This window comes from Delphinus delphis, chromosome 6, assembly GCF_949987515.2.
Source record: "Delphinus delphis chromosome 6, mDelDel1.2, whole genome shotgun sequence".
Lineage (NCBI taxonomy): Eukaryota > Metazoa > Chordata > Mammalia > Artiodactyla > Delphinidae > Delphinus > Delphinus delphis.
The window spans coordinates 30,560,657-30,581,463 of record NC_082688.1 but is presented as its reverse complement, the minus strand read 5'-3'; the positions used below and the strand labels follow the sequence as shown (position 1 = coordinate 30,581,463).

General features: G+C 42.5%; 1 protein-coding gene and 1 non-coding gene across 6 annotated transcripts; one reads left to right on the top strand and one right to left on the bottom strand.

Moving 5' to 3' along the window:
- Nucleotides 1-486: 486 nt before the first annotated feature.
- PGAP4 (post-GPI attachment to proteins GalNAc transferase 4) lies at nucleotides 487-20,323 on the bottom strand. 5 transcript variants are annotated; one of them, XR_009519844.2, is made up of 3 exons: nucleotides 19,767-20,323; nucleotides 4,218-6,475; nucleotides 487-505 (listed from the first exon to the last, which is right to left on the bottom strand). XR_009519844.2 is itself a non-coding variant. In XM_060014410.2 (2 exons), the coding sequence occupies exon 2, from the start codon at nucleotides 6,396-6,398 to the stop codon at nucleotides 5,187-5,189; it is 1,212 nt and encodes a 403-aa protein (XP_059870393.1). In that variant the 5' UTR covers nucleotides 6,399-6,475; nucleotides 19,767-20,323; the 3' UTR covers nucleotides 595-5,186. The 5 variants fall into 5 exon arrangements, 2 of the variants coding, with proteins under 2 accessions (XP_059870393.1, XP_059870394.1); XR_009519843.2 differs by lacking the exon at nucleotides 487-505 and adding an exon at nucleotides 588-2,018; XR_009519842.2 differs by lacking the exon at nucleotides 487-505 and having other exon boundaries at nucleotides 596-4,335; nucleotides 4,795-6,475.
- On the top strand, nucleotides 17,902-18,005 carry LOC132427822 (U6 spliceosomal RNA). Its single transcript, XR_009520024.1, has one exon. It is a non-coding gene; the product is annotated as a U6 spliceosomal RNA (small nuclear RNA).
- Nucleotides 20,324-20,807: the final 484 nt, after the last annotated feature.

The window sequence follows — 20,807 nt, the reverse complement described above, 5'->3', positions numbered from 1 at the left end:
TTTAGGTCCTCAGTCACAGCAATGCCAGGGTTTACATTTTTTCTGGATAAAAACAAATTGGGGTGGGGGGGTGCATTCTTTGTCTAATATGTGGCCAGTGCATGAATTTTGCGGAGGACTCAGCTTGCTCACATTTAAACAAAGCTACGCTAACAGAACCTAAAGGACACACAAGTAATGCACCAGAAAAATGATCCTTATAAGAGTTTCCTGTCCCTCCCATCCTCTGGGAAGGTTTACCTCTCTATTCTTGGTTTGTGTTAAGTCATAATGTTTTGGAAAGCCCACCGCTATCACCCAGAGCTACATGGTAAGACTTAAACCATCTCTCCACTTACTGATAGAACTTGAGAAGAGTTCATTGGTGCCAGGTGGTGATCTTTCCTTCATTCCCTTTCCAGCCTCTTGACTAAAAGTCCTAGGATAGGCTGTGGAGCCACCAAGGGTGGTGGTCACGTCTAGATGATTCCCATTGGTAATACTAGGAAGATGCAGCAGTTGAAGCCTGAAGGAGAAAACCCAGCCCTCCCCTTAGAATAACACACAGGGACCCCCCCACCCCACCAAAAACACACACAACCCCGACACACACACCTGAAAACAAAACCCTAATAACAACAGAGAAAAAAGTAGCTGTGTGGTGGTGTACAAAGTTCCTTTTTGCATTTGTCACTCCCTTTGCCTGGAAAACACATAAAAAACTTCTTTTTACAGGTGTCAAAATTGTACATCATAACCAGCCCTCACTACCTGGATCCCTCTTTGTTCCTCTCTTTCTAATTTTCTTCCCTAGTCCCATTTCTTTTCTTCCAGTAGTCTTTTTTTCTGGAGGCAGTTCCACTGTGGATCCCTTTGCTCTTTTTCTCCCTTCCTTTCTTCCTTTCTTTCTCCCTCTACTACCACCATCTCTCTCTCTCTCATTCATTTCCTACTATGTCTCAGGTATTGTTCTAGGTTCTAGGGATAGAGCAGTGAATGAAGCCTAGAAGACCCCTGATATTCTGGAACTTATATTCTGGGGGGGTGTAGAATAGAGGAAAAAAACAAAAATAATACATTTCAGGTAATAAGAGCTTTGAAGGGAATCAAACTGCATAACGTGATAGATGACCTGGTGGTTGGGAAGGGGAAAGACTGCTTTAGATGGGACGGAAAGTCTGTTGGGGGAAGAGGAATTAAAATTTAATTGATACCTATATTACAGGAAAGATTCAGCTAAGAGAAAAGCATTCCAGACAGAGAGAATAGCAGTGAAAATTCCTTTTGTAGTAAGAACTGCTGTAACAAGTCTGAGGAAGTTAAAGACAGCAGGTGTGGCTAGAGCTTGGAGAAAAAGGATGGAAGTGGTTAAGAAATGAAGTTTTGCAGGGGCAGGTCACATCTGGCCTGGGAGGTAATGTAGAGGTTTGTATTTTATTCTAAATGCAATAGGAAGCCAGGTCCTAGCAAAGGGATGAATTATTTATCCAGAACACTGACGATCCATTGTTTCATTCCTTTGTATTCTCCATAGGCTGGTCCTATAAAGATTTCATGACAGTGGGGCAGACATAAAGGATTTATTACATACGGGAGTTTGGGACACACAAAAGGTGACAAATGTGAGACTCTCTGCTTCACTCTACATCTTTGTCTACTTCCCCCATCTCTCTGAGCTATCCATTCCTACATACTTATGCCATCTGGTCCTTGTTTCTTTTTGATAAATTCATCATTTGCCTTTATATTTTCATCTGTTTTTACCCCCAAATTATTAACATAGATGCTTTTTTTTTTAAATCACTCATCCATGTTTCTGCATAGGTTTTTAGGGAAAAGATCAAGAAAATTTGTTAAATTTTAACCCCCAAATCCCCATTCATTGCAGAGTGATGACTCACAACAATGTTGTAATCCAAGCACTGTAATGACTTGGAAGCCACAGCACATCTCCACTGCAGTTATATTAAGTACTTTAAAATTACATTTCCAATCATCTTTGATGTAGTTCCAGGGTTTTTTTCCAAACAAAATCCAACCTAAAAAAAACAGTGCCAGTTAATGAGCATTTCTCAGCAAACTCATTGTAGCTGGGATAAAAATATCCAAATGGATCATGTGACTTAAAATTACCCAATTTTATATTGTGTTACAGTAATTCACAATGCATCATAGTGTATATAAAAATCCCACAGTAATCAAATCCAAAGAGAATGCCTCTTTACCTAAATTAAGTTACCAATTAAATAAATTCCCCCAAATGAGGACTGTATCCAAGGTAAAATAAATTAATCCTATCATTATATTCATCCTACTTGTATTCTCCAGTTGCACTATAGTATTCTCACCACTTTTTTTGTAAAAAAAAGAAAGCACAATTCAAATGCTTCCATTTAAGAAATACAAGATTCACTTAACGAATTATTAAGCAAACAGCCCATACTTTTGAATGGCTCACACCCCACAATAGCGTGAGTGTGTGTGTGTGTTCGATACTATTCACCACATCAGAAAAACTCATCTGTAGAAACAAGAGAACGACCAATTTTCTCAGGATGACTTGGTGAAATGGGTGCATTTATTTGAACTGATAAGTCTATGCAAATACAGTCAGTCACAATAGGGCTTCTTAGGCCTGACAATAATTTAACTTCTGAAAAGTATGCAGGACTGTTAAGAGGCCTTTACCCTCCTGGTAAACTATGTCCCTTGATATTGGAAGGGGACTTCAGTTCTCCCCTAGCCCTCTGCTTAGGATTAAATGAGAGACTTCAGCTTTAATTAAATGAGAGACAACTGTCAGCTGTCCTAATCCAGGACAACACACACAATTTGGACTCTAGGAATGAGAGACAAAAGGAAGGGTGATCTAGAAAGTGGGTAGGGATAAAAGTGGGTAGCATGTTTGCTTCTGCAGAAAATGTCCAAGGATGGCAGACTCTAGTTAAGATCAATGGGGGAAGATGTCTTAGTGTGTAGGTAGAGAAATAAGACAAGGCAAAGATGACTTTAGCCATCGAGAATGAAGGAGTCAGGGGAAGGAATGTCTGCGTGTGGTAGACAACTGAATTAGAAAGAGCAGAAATGGAAACCAGCAATGATTCTGATCTAGGGCTTGGCCAGCTTACATGTTTTGTCATTGGACACAAATTTTCATGAGGAGATCCAATCACTAATGCAACAAACTCAAATGAACTCTAGGTTGAGAGTGGTTCTCTTCTCAAACATGGGGCTGAACCAGTTACTGGGCGAGGAGAGATGAAGGGGTGGAATCTGAGAATCTCAATAAGTAATCTAGTAGCTCTAGTCACTTTGTACATTCCTGGGGGATACATAACAGCTCACTATAATAACACAACACATATTGATACCTGTTTGTTCCCCAAGACCAACACCACAGTGAGGTTTTACCACCTTAGCTTACAGAGACATTATTTAGTCCAGGTTACAATCAGATTTCACAAAAGAGAATTTGACTACATAGATATTTATAAAATGAATGCAGTTAAGAAAAAAGTACAGGGGCTGGAAGTCAGAAAATCTACTACATTCCAGTCCTCTCTGTTGCTGTTCAGCTGTGTGAACCTGAAGAAATCCTTTAATATTTCGGGGCCTGTTTGTTCATCTATAAAGTGTGGTGATGAACCCCTGTTACTCTCTCAGTGTTCTCGAGCAGATCCCAAGATGTTAGCTCACTGTGGAAACTTAAAAGCAAAGGGAAGATGTGGCACTGAAACAAACTGGACAGCTGCTTGCACTCTAATATAATCATCCATCCCCACAAAGGGACAGTTGGCCACTGGTGTGATAAGTATTGTCAAATGAAATTTACTTGTAACTTTTGAGAAGAGTAGTTTTCAGATGCTAGTCTTGGAATAAGCTCAAGAGGAGTCTCAGATCACTGCCAGTTGAATGAACAATTCTTATCTTGAGCTGCATATCCTTCCGAAGTCACAAGGAAAAGTCAGCCTTTATCCTAGCAGTGTTTGGTCTGGAACAACTGCTCCATAGGTGTCAGCCCTATGCCCCATATCATACTTTAAATAACATCATTAATACCTTTATCCAAAATACACTTGAGTTTCATATGCTTATTATAGGAGAGAGAAGAACTAATATTCACCAAGTGCCCTCTGTGAGATAAGCACTTGCTAGTGTTCTACATACATTTTGTCATTTAATCCTCAAGGCAACGTAAAAAAGTAGATATCACTGTCCCCATTTTACAGGTGACAAACCTGAGATGCAGAGTGCTTATGACTTGCCCAAGTTCACACCACTGGGATCTAACAGAGATCTGAAATAAAAATTCAGGTCTTTGACTTCAGTCCATGCTTTTTCTTCTATAACATCATGCTACATAGAAGAAAAAGAAGTGAAGGTGAATGATTAGCCAGCGAAGTTAGGGAAAAGGATATGCTATTAGTAAAAAGCTCACCCATTCTATATCATTCTGCAATGTCCAACTTTCAAAGAATCAGATTATGATAGAAATCTTCAATATTAAATCACTACTAAACATAAGCAATCTGACTTTGAGGATCCAGAAGGTGATTTCAGATCTTGCTGTGCCTTAAAGTTCTCACAGACAACATTGATTATCAGTGCACTACAGATGTGTGGAAAAGAAAACGCCAGGTAACAAAAGCCGGGTCACCTGCCTCCAAGATGCCGGGCCCTGCGCGGCTTTTATTACTCCAGGTCAAGGAAACAAATAGAATCTATCAACGTGGTCCTGCCTCTTGGGACATATATTCTAAACATACATCCATTCTTATTCCCAATGAGAAAGAAATCATTGCAAAAGAATCTCACCTTTCACCAAATTCTACGCTTAAAATCCTAAACTGGTCATATCACTGTGTACAATATTTTTGGCAGTCACAAACTCTGTCGTGAAGCAGAGTGAAAAACAACTGGAGAATATAAGTGGTGTTTAAATGCCCTTCTTTGGGTGGGTCAGACTGCATGAGGCAGTGTGGCTGTGTGGAGGGCGAGAGGTCTGGACCCACGGTGAACAGCTTGCTCCTGCCAGAGAGTTACCAAAGCCAAGGTTCTGGACTTGTATGTTCCTCAGCCATCCCAGTGTCTATATCCCTAGCAACCCTAAAACAATGAAATATCGGCAAGCAACCATGTCCAAATAAAGAGCTCAATAGTTGAATCTCCAAGAAGTGGCCAATTTCAGAAAGGCATTTCTTGGCAGGCTAGAGCAGACTTGGGTGAAAGTTGTACCGAAGGCTGGAGAAGAGCCCGATGTGTTTCACGAGATTGGGCTCCACCACATAGGCCCGCTCCCCCTTGGCCCTCAACAGTGAGTACAGTGCCATGTCCTTGCCGAAGCCCTTGTGGCAGTACACCTGGGACAGGTAGGTGAGGGTCCGCCGGGCCGCCGGGGCAGGGAAGAGCATGGCCGGGGTGCAACACTGTGAAGCAGGGACCACATTGTACAGGGAAGGACTCAGCCGCCGCAGCTCCAGGAAATAGTGCCGGCCCACCAGCTCCACCAGCCCCATGCTATACAGGGAGAAGAAGAGCATGACGGGCCAGCTAAACCCCGGCCGGCTGGCAAACCGCATGTATATCCAGGTTAGTAAGGGCCCCAGCAACATGCCGACACCGACCCACTCCAGGATCCTCATGGGCTCTGGGTTGATGTAGTGCTGGAGCCTCTCGGGGTGATAGAGCTTTAGATAAAGGGCATCTCTGAGGTGCGGCTCGGAGAAACGAGCCCGCAGAAGGTGCTCCAAGACTGGGAAGATCTGCTCTTCTGGAACGGCGTCGTCTTCCACCATCAGGACGTAGTCTGGGTTGTAGGTCTGCAGGGAGGATTCCAGGCAATAGACGTAGTCCTGCTTCTCTTTCTCAAACGAGTTGGTCGAAGGGTCGTCGCCGTAGTCATCTTCAGTGCCCTCATAGCGGTTGGCCACAGGGACGTACTTGGACAGCAGCTTGGCATCGAAATGGCTCACACTCCGCTCCACGTTGCACAGGAAGAGTTGGTGCCCCTCACACTGGGGGCCGCATTGTTGAAGGAGCCGGTGGAACTGGGACACCACCTGCAGGACGTAGTGGAAGCCAGGTTGCCTGTCCACAGTGATGATGGTGATGACCAGCCAGGGGCGGGGAGTGGCCTGCCAGACAATGGGCACCGAGCCATTGGCAGAGGGCAGCTCCTCAAAGTAGTGGAGGGCAGCTTCACCCTCTTTCAAGCTTTGCTGCAGGAACTCTTGGCTCATTTGGTTCAGATGCCAGTGGCGCAGGTAGAAGTAAGAATGCAGAAGCCGGTGACAGGCCAGGGGGGCCAGCAGACCAAAGGTCACCACCGTTAAGATGAAGAGCTGGACAGCAGTGCTGCCCCAGGAGAGCCGCCTCAGCCTCCGGAGGAGCATGGCAGCTGGAGAGCTTGAAGTGCTCATGAGGTTGACTTCTGGTCAGGTCTGGTCCCAAGAACAAACCATCCTGGACCTCAGGCCAAAATCAGTGCAAGGCAAACCTAAAGAGAGAAAAGTAAAGAATGGTACAGGGCTTTAAAAAATCCAGGGATGGAACTCAGCACATGTCAAACCAGAAATTCTAATTCTAGGCTCCGTAGCTACTAGAGACTTAAGTATTTTCTCCAGTATACTCTTCTTTGGTTGTATCTGTTAATGATCTCTGGGATTCTTTGATCATTTCTATGAGTAATGAAACCTTGGTACATCCAACCAAGTCTTCACACCTACAGATGCTTAGTTAAGGTTTACAGTGTCCCAGAACGTCACCAGATAGGCTAGCAAAATCATTACTTCAATTCAGCAGCTACATAGCCACAGGTTCTTAAAACAGACGCAAAAAAGAAAGGCACAAAGGAAAGACGCATTTAAAGTAAGTTCCAAGGTAAGTACATTGTAAGTACTTGTGGACTAATGGTGCATAGTAGTTTCTGAAAACTTTTTTGTACATCCCAAACAAGAAAAGGACTATTTAGGATTCCCTGAAATGTCTTTATCAAGATCTTCCATTCCTATCTCTCTATCCTTATGCAACTATACTTAAAATTACATGTTAATTTAATCCTGATTGTTCTTCCGTTTTATAATTTACAGAATTGCCATGGGAACCAGTGAGAGAAAGGATCTCTCCCCCATATTCAAGAGAACTCTAGAGCCCCAGACTTTGGGAGGGGAGGAAATATCTGAAGGAAGATCTATAAGCAGCGTTTCAGTGAGGTAGGGAGAGGGTAGCAGAGATGAAGATGAAACAGAAAGTTGCTGCAAGCCTGGTCCAGGAAGGAATGTAGTGTGACATCATCTCTCAGAGTACAAGCCTGAGGTGAGGCACATGCTGGAGTGAATACCAGCTCAGCCAGTCGGTGAAAGGTCACTTCACCGCTCCACAGCTTGCATTCCTTACCTCTAAAATGGAGGTAATAATAATACCTATCTCACAGGGTTACTGTGAAGATTAAATGTGTTACAGAGCAAAATCATACAGAATAAAAATGCCATTAAAATATATCCATAGCTGGACTTCCCTGGCAGTCCAGTGGTTAAGACTCTGCGCTTCCACTGCAGGGGGTGCGGGTTCGATCCCTGGTTGGGGAATTAAGATCCCACATGCCACACGGCACAGCCAAAAAAAAAAAGTATATATATATATATATATATATATATATATAAAAATATAAAATCTCCCTATATGTACAAGCTTAGTAATAGTTTAGGAGTAAGTAGGTCTAATAATCTGAGGGAAAACAGACTTGCACCCAAAAACAGAACTAAAAGGACAAAGCCAGTATAACTCCACTAAGGTCAATGCCAAACTAAACGGTGTCTATAGAATAAAAGGTAAACCTCTTACCTCAGAAGCATAATAAAGTTTGCACATATTGGGAAGGAAATGGCCTAGCTTGTGAGCTATCTTGAAGAAGGACTGCCCAGGTACCATACAAGGTTGTTGTGGTGCAGTCTAGTGCTCTCTTACATTCTCCCCTTCTTGGGCACACAGAAAGACCACATCTCCTAGCCTGCTTTCTTCCAGGTGGGGTCATGTGACTAGGGCTTGCCAGTAAAATGTGAGCAACATGACAGTTATGACTTCTGGAACAACGTGGTTGAGAGCAGATGTGCCTTCTTGACTCTCTTTCTCCATCTGCTGGCTGGACAGCCTTGGTGGATCTAGAGGAGGGAGGAGCCACCACAAGGCAGGAGCCTGGGTCCTTGAATGACTGCCTGGAACAGAAGTCCCTCCTACAGCTCACCTCCCAGCACCTGCCCAACCTAGAGTGGGCTGTGTTGTGAGTAATACACAAACCGTTGTTTCTAGCCACTAATGATTTTTTGACTTGCTTATTATTACAGCAGTTAGCCTACCTTGCCATTAGAGTTGTGTAGAATACCAAACTTCTCTCTACGGCATGATGACATAGTAACTTAAGGAAGTAGAGAGATAAGTCTCATTTCAGCAACAGCAGCAGATTATATTGTGGGACCCCAGAGGTGAGACTAGCCCAGTACTAGTAAGAGATCTGGATAGTATTAAAGAGGGAAATAAGCAGGGAGAGGTTTGAGTAGTATGAGACCCCAGGTTTGCTGTTATGCGGACTTCCAAAGACCTGCAGACTTGCTGCATCGCCCTGTGATGTTCAAGCCAATGGAGTTAATAAATCATGTGTCTGCACATCCCCATGGCCTCGCCAGTTCCACATCACTTCCAGTGGCAGCCAAGGGCTGAAACTGGGTTGAGCTCACACTCTACCTTAGTTGATCTTGGGAATGGAGTCATTTAGGTGGCTTCCTGCTCACACTGTTCTCCCTACCCTTGCTATTACCCAAGAGAGCTGTAACCACTTAAAGAAGGAACAAAATACAGTCAATAAGATAAGGCACACAGCTCAGAAAATGCCAGGCACATATTAAGTGCTAAGATGACAATGCGATTATGGTGGAAATGCAGAGTTCAGTGTTTGGTGTAAAACTACCATCCAACTTCCTTCAATACCCTATTCTAGTGAGTTTTTGGTAAAGCGAGAATGTGACACATGCACACACGTAGACAATTATCATTTAAGAATATAAATCTGATCATGTCACTCTCCTGCTTAAAACCCTTCTTTACCTTTCCATTGCTCTTTTAATAAAATCTAAACATCGTATCGTGATACAAAAGGCCCTTTATGATCTGGACGCTGCCTTCTCCTGGCATCTTGTTCTACTGCCCTCTTTTCTCTGTATGTTCTAGACTAGCAAAGGGCTAGATAGTAAATATTTTAGACTTTGTGGGCTACACACTGTCTCTGTCACATATTCCTCTTAGACTATTTCTTTTATTTAACTCTTTCAAAAAATGTAAAATCTATTTTTTAGTGCTCCAGCCACATCAAAACAGGCTGTAGGAAAACAAACAAACAAACAGGCTGTAGACCAAATCTGGCCTGCAGCCCATAGTTTATCAACCCCTGCTCTAGACTAGCACTGTCCAATAGAAATATAATGCAAGCCACATATGTAATTTAACATTTTCTAGCAGCCACAATAAAAAAGTAAAAAGAAACAGATGAAATGAATTTTAATAATATATTTTACTACAACACATCAAAACTATTATTTCAACGTGAAACCAATATAAAAAATATTAATAAGGTATTCTGCATTCTTTTTTCCATACTAAGTCTTTGAAATCCAGGTGTACTTTACATTTACAGCATATGTCAATTCAGACAAACCACACTTTAAGTGCTTAATAGCCACATGCGGCCAGTGAGCAGGGCAGCTCTAGACATGCTGACCTTCTTTTCGAACATCAACTATGCTAAGCTCTTGCTCATCTCCTGGTCTTTGCTCATGCAACTCCCTTACCCTGGAACATTCTTATTCCCACACCTTCCTTGTCTCTTCACATAGATAGCTTTTTCTCATCCTGTAATACAATCTCCTAGAGGGGCCAACCCTGGCCTGTGTTATCTTAGGACCTACTAAACAAGTACTCAAGTATTTTGCATTAGCAAAGTGGGAGTATAAATTGGCACAACCTCTGTAGAATTAATTTAGAAATATCTAACAAAACACACTAATGCTCAGCAATTCCATTTCTAGCATTCTTTCCTAGATATATATTCTCATGTGTGAGAAATGACTTGTAGCATCATTTGTAAGAGCAAAATATTGCCAAGTGCCCATCAGTTGCGAGTGAGTCAAATAAACTATGGTACCTCCAAAGAATGGAATACTAAGTACCCATTAAAAGTAAGCAAACTCACAAAGTAACTGCCTTATAGTTTGAGGCTACTAATTCTATTTTTTTTTAACTAGTTCACACTTTATTTAGATTTCTTTAGTTTTTAGCTAATGTCCTTTTCCTACGCTAGGATCCCATCCAGGTGGTATACATTCTTTATGGTGAAGTGTTAACATATCAAATTATTCATTTGGGAAAACCAGTATATTTTCTGTATTTAATTGTAGAAAATTCATGTTGTTTTTTGAAATATATCTGCCTCCCCCGCAAAAAATCCTCCTAAGGGTCTCAGTCTGGTTTACTTTTTTTTTTTTAATTGCAATGTTAGGTCTACGTGCAAAAATATAAAGTATTGGGTTGGCCAAAAGGTTCGTTCGGTTTTTTCCATAAGATGGGTCTAGTAGCATTTTGTCTTTAACTTCATTCGAAACAATGTTAGATTGTATGTGACAGCTGTCATATATCAGTGTGCATTTAAAAAAAGACTTATCAAAATTGGTGAATTTTTGTGTAGCCATTTTAATACCAAAGGTGGAAGAAAAAAAGCTACATTTTCGGCATATTATGCTTTATTATTTCAAGAAAGGTAAAAGCGCAGCTGAAACGCAAAAAAAGGTTAGTGCAGTTTATGGAGAATGTACTGTGACTGATGGAACGTGTCAAAAGTGGTTTGTGAAGTTCAGTGCTGGAGATTTCTCACTGGACGATGCTCCACGGTCGGGTAGACCAGTTGAAGTTGATAGTGATCAAATCAAGACATTCATTGAGAACAATCAACATTATACCACGCAGGTGATAGCCGACATACTCAAAATATCCTAATCAAGAGTTGAAAACCATTTGCACCAGCTTGGTTATGTTAATCGCTTTGATGTTTGGCTTTCATGTAAGTTAAGTGAAAATAACCTTCTTGACCGTATTTCCGCATGTGATTCTCTACTGAAATGTAAGGGAAACGTTCCGTTTTTAAAACAAATTGTGATGGGCGATGAAAAGTGGATGCTGTACAATAATGTGGAACAGATCGTGGGGCAGATGAAATGAACCACCACCAACCACACCAAAGGCCGGTCTTCATCCAAAGAAGGTGATGTTGGGTATATGGTGGGATTGGAAGGGAGTCCTCTATTATGAGCTCCTTCCGGAAAACCAAACGATTAATTCCAACAAGTACTGCTTCCAGTTAGACCAACTGAAAGCAGCACTCGACAAAAAGTGTCCAGAATTAGTCAACAGACAACACATAATCTTCCATCAGGATAATGCAAGACTGCATGTTTCTTTGAAGGCTAGACAAAAACAGTTACAGCTTGGCTGGGAAGTTCTGTTTCATCCACCGTATTCATCAGACATTGCACCTTCGGATTTCCATTTATTTAGGTCTCTACAAAATTCTCTTAAGAGAAAAAATTTCAATTCCCTGGAAGACTGTAAAAGGTACCTAGAACAGTTCTTTGCTCAAAAAGATAAAAGGTTTTGGGAAGATGGAATTATGAAGTTGCCTGACAAATGGTAGAAGGTAGTGGAACAAAAGAGTGAACACGTTGTTCAATAACGTTCTTGGTGAAAACAAAAAATGTGTCTTTTATTTTTACTTAAAAACTGAAGGCACTTTTTGGTCAACCCAATACATAGTGATTGTAGGTTAACAGTTGCATGGTTAAAATGTATTTTGCCTATATGTTTTTACTGAATGTTTATTTCCTATTCCAAGGCAAGTATGAATATGCGGCAAGATCGCACACACACACACACACACACACACACACACACACACACACACACACACACGCGCGAAGAGTAAGCAAACTCAGGGAGAGACCAAGATGGTGACATTGAAGCCTCCTTATCTTCCTTCCTCCCATGGACACATCGAATGTACATGAGGAGAAATTCCTTCTGAGAGAAATCCAGAAACTAGCTGAGTGACATCAGGCAAATGAGAAAATACCCATGTCAAAACAGTCAGGAAAGGCTAAGACATGCTCTTTCCATAAACCCCACCCCTGGCACAGTGCCAGACAATTGGGACCAACCTCCCAACAACCAGCTGCTCCCTGAGGAGTGAAGGGTATACCCAGAGCCCCAACTTTTAAGACCCCCACCTGAGGGACAGGCCCCCAAACACGTAACTCTGAAAACCAATGCGGCAATACATCCATAAGACCAACAGGACTAGCAAGGAAGCTGCTCTTATTGGGTACGTGAGCACTCTCCATTGCTGAAGCCCCAGGGCTCAGTGCTGAGGGAAAAGGCAAAACCCGCCCACCCCGGTAGGGTTTTTTTTTTTTTTAATTTATTTTTACATCTTTATTGGGGTATAATTGCTTTACAATGGTGTGTTAGTTTCTGCTTTATAACACAGTGAATCAGTTATACATATACATATGTTCCCACATCTCTTCCCTCTTGCGTCTCCCTCCCTCCCACCCTCCCTATCCACCCCTCCAGGCGGTCACATGGCACCGAGCTGATCTCCCTGTCCTACGGCTGCTTCCCACTAGCTATCTGTTTGACTGAATACTTTACAAGCCACTCCCTGAGGGCCTGGCTTAGTTGCAAACAGCCAGGACATCAGAAAAGAGATTGTTACAAATTTAAGCATTTTCAGCACCTCTGCCCCCTAACCAGTCTTTCCAATGTCCTCTGAATTCTCAACAATGGGGCTGGGGGCGAGGACTACAGGGTCTCTTCCCAATCTTCCCACTTAATAGAATTGGAGAAACATTTCTCCAGATTGGGGATGAATCTCTTCCAGTCCTAATTGACAATGGAACCACAATCTTGGTGCTCACTCTCAACATTTCTCAGTTAGCCGCCTCACCTCCTATAAAGTCCTTTTGTTAACTGCTTCTCACGTAACTCTTTTACACTGTAATAACCTTAACCCTGCTACTCTTCTCCCCCCACATCAATGATGAAGTCCCTCACGACCGCTTACCACTGACAAATCACCTCCTGACCCCTGATGGTGATCTGCAGGAAAATCCTTTTTGTAACACTGACGTCTTGTGGTTCACTGATGGTTCTTATTTAAAAAGTGACAATGGCAAATATTGTGCTGTGTATGCTACTGCAACTCCTTTTGATGTTGTTGAGGCAGCATCTTCACCTATGGCTACTTCAGTCCAACAAACTGAATTATATGCTCTTAAAAGGGCTTGTACTTCTAGCCAAGAACAAAGCTGCCAAAGATTTATACTGATGGCAGATATACTTTCAGAGTAGTTCATGGTTTTGCAATGTTGTGGAAGAAACGTGGCTTCCTTACTTCAAGCAGAAATAAAATTTAAAATGGCTCCTATGTTTAGAAATTTTTGGGTGCAATACGTTTACCTGGCATGTTAGCTATTAAGATTCTGAGGCGTTCTAAACTTGACTCTCTGGAAGCTAAGGGAAATCACCTTGCTGACATTTCTACAAAAAAAGGCTGCCCTTAAAGAAACCCTCAGCAGCCAAACCTCTATCATGGTCCAAAGGCTCCCCAAATGGTAACTTAGAAAAACTGGCTAGAGAAGCCCAACAACTGGCTTCTGAAAAGGAAAAACAAGTTTAGAAATTCAACAACTGTTGATTTGATAAAAAGAGAAATCTCTGGTTAGGACCAAAGAATAACCCAATCCTACCAGAGACACTGAAATTCCCACTCCTCACTACTGTACATGCATTAAGCCATAGGTCTACTGACAAAATGATAACATTCATGAATCAGTATTGGTGGGGAAACATTAACAAGGCCACAAAAAGTGCCTGCACCTCACTGTACCACTTGTTGAAGTACAAGTGGGAAGTACTAGGAAGTCTGTTCGTAATGCTCCTGGACAGTTTAAACTGTCTAACAGATGATTAGATGTGTAGCAAATGGATTTCATACAACTTCCTCTATTTTGTGGATATAAATATGTTTGAGACATGGTCTGTATATTTTCATACTGAACTGAAGCCTTCCCTTGCAGACGGGCTGCTGCCTCTTCTCTGGCTAATGTCTTTTGGGAAAAGATTATCCCTACTTAGGGAACTCCTCTTGAACGTCATAATGATTGAGGAAGCTATTTTACTGGTCAGGTACTTTGACAATTCTGCACTGTTTGGCCAGTTTTACACTTTCACTGTGCTTACCACCCTCAATCCTCTGGTTTAGTCAAATGCACTAAGGTCATTAAGATTCAATTGGAGGGACTTCCCTGGTGGTCCAGTGGGTAAGAGCCACTTCTTTTATAACTCAAAAACTCTTACACTTTGAGACAGTCCCAGGACACCCAATGAACTCGGCTCCTGCTTCCTTTGACTCACAACTGATAAAAGGAGAGCTACTGCAATAGTGTAGAGGCCTATTGCTCGTATTAAAAATATCCATGTGCGGTAAAGCAATCTTTTCACAGTGCACTCTAGGGAGATGAAAACCTTAAGCATCATGTCTTGCAACCTGGAGATTTTGTCTATTGAAAAAGTCACCTCCAGAAAGACTCTCTCTTCAACCTCACTGGAAATGTCCCTATCAGGTAAACCGACCCTTGTGCTGCCAAACTCCAAGGAATAGACTCTTGGATACATGTGACACACCTAAAGAGAGCATAAAACCCTGAATGGACCTGCACATCATCTGGTGACCTGAAAGTAAAGATTTCCCAGAACTGAAGCATCTGATGAGACAGCTTTCTCAAGATATCCAGACCAGGCCTGTTGGAAGTTTGTTACCAAATCACTGAAAATGACAACACTTCAAGTAATCTCTAATGTCTATGATCTTGATAACATATAGACTTTTTATGAAAAGTGCCTGAGAGTTCTCCCTCCTACCCCTCCTTGTTACTTACATGTGACCTCAATAGATTCCTAATCTATTCCCTCCGATATGAGACACTGTACCCAGGAAAGGTATTTCCTGACATTGAGGGACAAAAAGCCTCTGAAAGTAGAAAACCTGACACTTGATCAGCAGTGCTTTCAGAGAAAGATCTTCATCAAAAGGAGGACATGTAAAAAATTATTAAACAGAAAATTCAATTAAATAGAGTGTGGAGACCAGAAAGGGGAGCTCTCTTGTCCTGTGATGACAGCAGAGTCCAAGAAGAAGAAAAAGATTCTTCTTTCCTGGCAAGGACTCAGGCAACAAAAAGCCATCCATGGCTGTTTATTTACTATTGCCCTCCAACTTTCTTTTCCCCTCCATAAAAGCACTCGCCTTCCCTTGCTGTGCAGGGACTTGCACATGACTCACCACGGTTGCAGACCCTGAATTGCACTTCTCTGCTATCCCAAATAAACCCATCTTTGCTGGAGAAATAATTGCCAGTCTATTTGTTTTAGGTAAACACTCCCAACCAGAAATAATGTCTCTTTTTCCTCAAGTGCTAAGGCCCTTTACATGAACTTTCATCCAAGGACATTCATTTGTCACTTTCTACTTTAGACTGTATCTATTTATAGTTACCACTTATTAAGCTTCTACTACATAACCAAGTTCTGTACTGGACTCTTAGGTATATTTCTTGTGACCAAAAGAGCAACTCTCAAATAGTAATGGAACTAATCTCATTTCAATGAAAAAAAAAAAAAGCTACCATGTTGAAAGCAGGAAATTCAAACACAGGAAAAATTTCAAAGCCTGTGCTATTTTCCTGATACCTGCTGCCTTACATGGCTTTTTTCATGGCCCTTGATTTACAACCCAATTGGCCTTATAAATCCCTCATTAGTGGATTCAGTCTAATTTACCTTTGATACCCCTCACAGACCCAGCACAGTATTCTATACATAGAAAAGGTTTCATGTTTGTTAAGCAAATAAATGACCTCTATGGGTCTCAATTCCTCAGCTATAAAATTGGGAGTATCAAAGACTCCCAATTTAATGTGCAGAGATCAACTTACTTGGAAGTGCTTGCTGAGCACTTCCTATGTGCTGGGCACTGTTCTAAGCATCTCATTCATCCTTATAAGAAGCCTATGAGAAGTACTATTATTAAGTCCATTTTATACCTGAAAAAAATTAAGGCACAATTAACTTGTACCCTAGGTTAACAAAGCTTTAAATGGGTAGCAAAACTTGAAATCCAGGCAGACTGTTTCCAGAACTCATGTTCTCAACCAATACGCAATATTGTCTCTGCATGGATTGGGAAGCCAAGAAAATCAGCTGAAAAACCATTAGAAATGGTAACAGACTTTCAGAATGTGTTCAGTAACAGAATTAATATGCAAAAATAATATATAATGTTATACACACACTACATATATACACTGATTGCCTTCAGCTAATCAGACAATTACTAAATTAATCAATGGGATAAAATATCTCAGTCAAAATGAAAATATAAAGAAACCAAAAATATCTACAATAAATTTTTTAAATATGCAGAATATACACACCTATAAAATTCTACTGAAGGACATTCTAAAGTGTAATAAATGGATACAAATAACATTTTCCCAGCTGAGAAGTCTCACTAATGAAAGAAGAGATGGAGGTCTCTTTCTCCAAAATTAATCTCTATATTTAACATAATGTCAATTCAATTTACTTCAAGAGGGAGTGGGCCAGTACAGTAAATGGGCGCTTTCATATAAATTGGTGGAACCTTTGGAGGGAAAGTTGGGAAGGTATCTACAAAAATTTTATATGTGCATCTCCTTTGACACAGAAATTCTACTTCTAGGAATCTACCCTGCAGAAGTGCCAACACATGCTACCAAACATAGACAAGGAATGTTCACAGCAATTTTGTTTGTAAGTAAGAAAGAGAGGCAGAAAGAGGCGGAGAGGAATAGAGGACAGGGCAGGGAGAAGGATAGACAAACTACAGGGAAAGGAAATGGCCAGCAATAGGGAACAGATGTTTAGATAATTACACATGGAGATGATATGGAGACATTAAAAGGAAAATGAAAGGTTTAAATATACTGACATTTAAAAAGTCTTAGCTAAACCTCTGCTGTGGACTGAATGTTTGTGTTCCCCCCAAATTCATATATCAAAATCCGAATCCCCAATGTGATGATATTTGGAGATGGGGTATTTAGGAGATATTTAGGTCATGTTTGTGGAACTCTTTTGCTGGGATTAGTGCCCCTATAAGAGACAGAAGAGAGCTTGCTTCCTCTCTCTCCTCTGCCAGTGAGAACATATCAAGAAGGTGGCCATCCATAAACCAGGAAGAGGGCCCCTTATCAGAACCCAACTGTGCTGGTACGCTGATCGCAGCCTTCCAGACTCCAGAACTGTGAGAAATAAATGTTTCTGCTGATTAAGGCACCCAGTTTATGGTAATTCGTTATATCGAACCAGGCAGTTTGAAAAAGTCTCTAAGGGAAAAATGCAAACTATGTCAACACAAATTGTAGAAAAGTGTACATAGTATGATCATTTTATTTTTAACATGGAGTATAATTTAGTGAAGGAGAGATGAAGGTATGCAGGATGGAGGTTTCCTGTTTTGCCCTCTACACTTCTCAAAGAGCATATATTACTTTTATGATCATTGTTAAAAGTTTAATTCAACAAATACTGAGTCTTGTACCAGGCACTGGAATAGTGAACGTGACACACACAGGGGTTCTACTCTCAGGACCTTAATTATCAAAAATCCTATAGAAATCCAAACATGATTTGTTTCTTTTGGTGGAACAGGAGGAGGCTGGTTAATTTGACCAAAGTATTCTAAAGATAACCTGGAATTAGTACTAATAAAAACTGCTAGGAAATGCTCGCTTTGCTGGGACATATACTAAAACTGGAATGATATATTGAAGATTAGCATGGCCCCTGTGCAAGGATGACATTAAGTTTATGTAGTGCTCCATAATTTTTTATTGTGATGGTCGTTATATTTGACAAAATTCATCAAAATATACAATTAAATGGTGCATTTTACTGCATGGAAACTATACCTTAATAAAACTGATTTTTTAAAAAGCCAGGAAGGTGATACTGGGTAATATGATATTAAACTAGTTATAAAACTTCAGTAATTAAAATAACATGGCACTGGCACGAAAATATACTGATAGACACATGCAAAAATCTACAAACAGATATAAATATATAATAATTTAATATACCATAATTGTAGCAGTCTAAATCAGGGGTAAAAAATGAACTTAATAGCTTTGTAGCAACTGGCTAACCATTTAGGAAAAGTAATTAGCTCTCCACTTTACAACTTAAACTAGAATAAATTACACATTAAAAATTTTAAACCAAAGCTTAAAAGTACATGAAGAAAATACAGGAGAATATACAAACTTGGGTTAGTAAAGGCCTTTCTCAGCAAAATACTCTAGCAGAAACCATAAAGAAAAAAGAAGAATAGAGCTGAACGGCCAAAGATGAAAAACTGACAAAAACATTAAGTAAATTGGTAAAGACTGTGCAACATAGATAACAGAATTACTAACTTAATGTGTAATATATAAAGAGCGCTTAAAAATCAGGAACAGAAAGACACTCCAACTGAAAAAGGGGCAAAAGTATTAATAGTCAATTCACACACACAAATGCAAAAGGCCAATACATAGAGGAAAAAGATTTGCTTCCCCCTGGGTAATCAGACGTACAAACTGAAACAATATGTTTTGCCCACGTTACTGGATTAAATGTGTATGCAGAGAAAATTTTAATATATCTAGGAAATCTCAACAATCTAGGAGATGAAGTTTTAAGTTATCTTTAGTTTCTCCTTTACATTTTTCTGTTTCCTGAATGTTTTGTAATAAGCTTATCCTTTTAAAAAATTCTAATTTTAATAATGTTAGACAAACATGGTTTTCTCTTCTCACCTCCTAAAATACCAGGTGCAGTGCACTCTAGAAATGCATCCCTAAAAGCCAGTCCGCCTTACGAGGTTTAGTTCTCTAGGGGAAACGCGCACACACGCGCGCACACACACACACACACACACACACACACACACACACACAGGCGCGCAGGGGAAACGCGCACACACGCGCGCGCGCGCGCACACACACACACACACACACACACACACACACGCAGGTTTTGCTAATGATCGGCATAGTGAGATTATCATTGGATCCGCCCTTGTGTCCCCTCACCTAGGGTAGAAAAAGGGACAAGCAGGGGATGCCGGGGTTACACCCACTCTCCAATACTGCGAGCGCAGTGCGGCACTGGCAACGCCAGCACCCAGAGGCCAGGAAGAGGGCGAGCCGAGCCGGGGTGGTCCTAACTATCCCTCATGGAACGAGAATGTCAGCGGAGGACCAGAGTGGATCTAGTGTCTGCCACTGACCTTGGGGTGTCCCCACCGCGCTCGGGTCTGTTTCCCCACCCGTAGGAAGAAACTAACAGTCTCAATCGCCGGGTTGACTCCCTCGGTCCGGTCTTTCCGGGAGCTGGGAAGGACGCCTTCTCTGCCCGGTTGCCCTTCCTCGGTCTAGGGGCTGCGAGGTCGCCCGCAGAAACCCAACGCCGCAGCAGCGCGCGTGTCGGTGCGCGGGGCTGGCCCGAGGGGCCGACGCGCGGCAGAGGCAGCTACGAGCGGGCGGCCATTAGGCGATCCTCCCTTAGGCTGCTCGGCCGGACCACGCTGGGCAGGAGCTGGGTCTTACCTGGACTCGCACACGCCCGGCTCCAGCCTTTCTGTCGGCCTCGCGGCGCCACGGAAGCGGACAAGGGGTAGGGAGGCAAGCTCGCTGCAACACTGTCATCCCTGCGCAGATCCCGGCCCTGGCCGCGCGGGGGACGCCCTTTTGGGGTCCCCGCAGTCCTCCGGCAGGAAGCAGCCACCGCCACGAGCGGGGCCGCAGCGAAGCCCGCCCGCCCAGAGAACACCGCCGGGGTCGCAGGCCCTCCCAGGCTGCGCCAGACCCTGCAATTGCTCTCCGCGTGCCAGCTGCAGCAACCCTAATTCTTTTTCCCTCGCTCTGGAGACGTCTCCGGGGTGGGCGCTCCAGTCATGATGCCAAGGGGGCTGAGCAGATCGTGCGCAGCGGAAACCTACCCGGTGGGGGCGGTCAGCTCCGTCCCCTGCGCACGCTGAAGGCCGCTGCTGGTGTCGCCTCGTCTATCTGGCCCATGCCCATGGAGGAGCCATCGCCGGACCCTGAGGCCTCCGAAGAGCGGGCGCAGCCGGGTGCGCGCGGAAACCTCACCTCCTGCGGCGCAGCTCCGGCGCGGAGTCCCCTCGCTCTGGCAGGCCATGTGACCTGAGAGCTGGGGAGCGACTGCAGCCCCCAGAAGCCAGCTTGGGGAAAAAAGGACGGCAAAAGGCGCCAACTGATGGGCATAAAGGGAAAAGCAGGCTCAGGGCAAAGGAAGTTGAAATGCTGGAAGGATTAGGTATCTGCAGTGTTCACAGCCCCAGCTGGCCATCAAGCGTGTTCTCTTAATCGTGGGAGGAGATTTGGGTTTTTTTTTTAATGTGCATTCTTATTTTTTATTATTATTTATTTAACATCTTTATTGGAGTATAATTGCTTTACAATGTTGTGTTAGTTTCTGCTGTATAACAAAGTGAATCAGCTATACATTTACATATATCCCCATATCTCCTCCCTCGGCGTCTCCCTCCCACCCTCCCTATCCCACCCCTTTAGGTGGTCACAAAGCACCGAGCTGATCTCCCTGTGCTATGCGGCTGCTTCCCACTT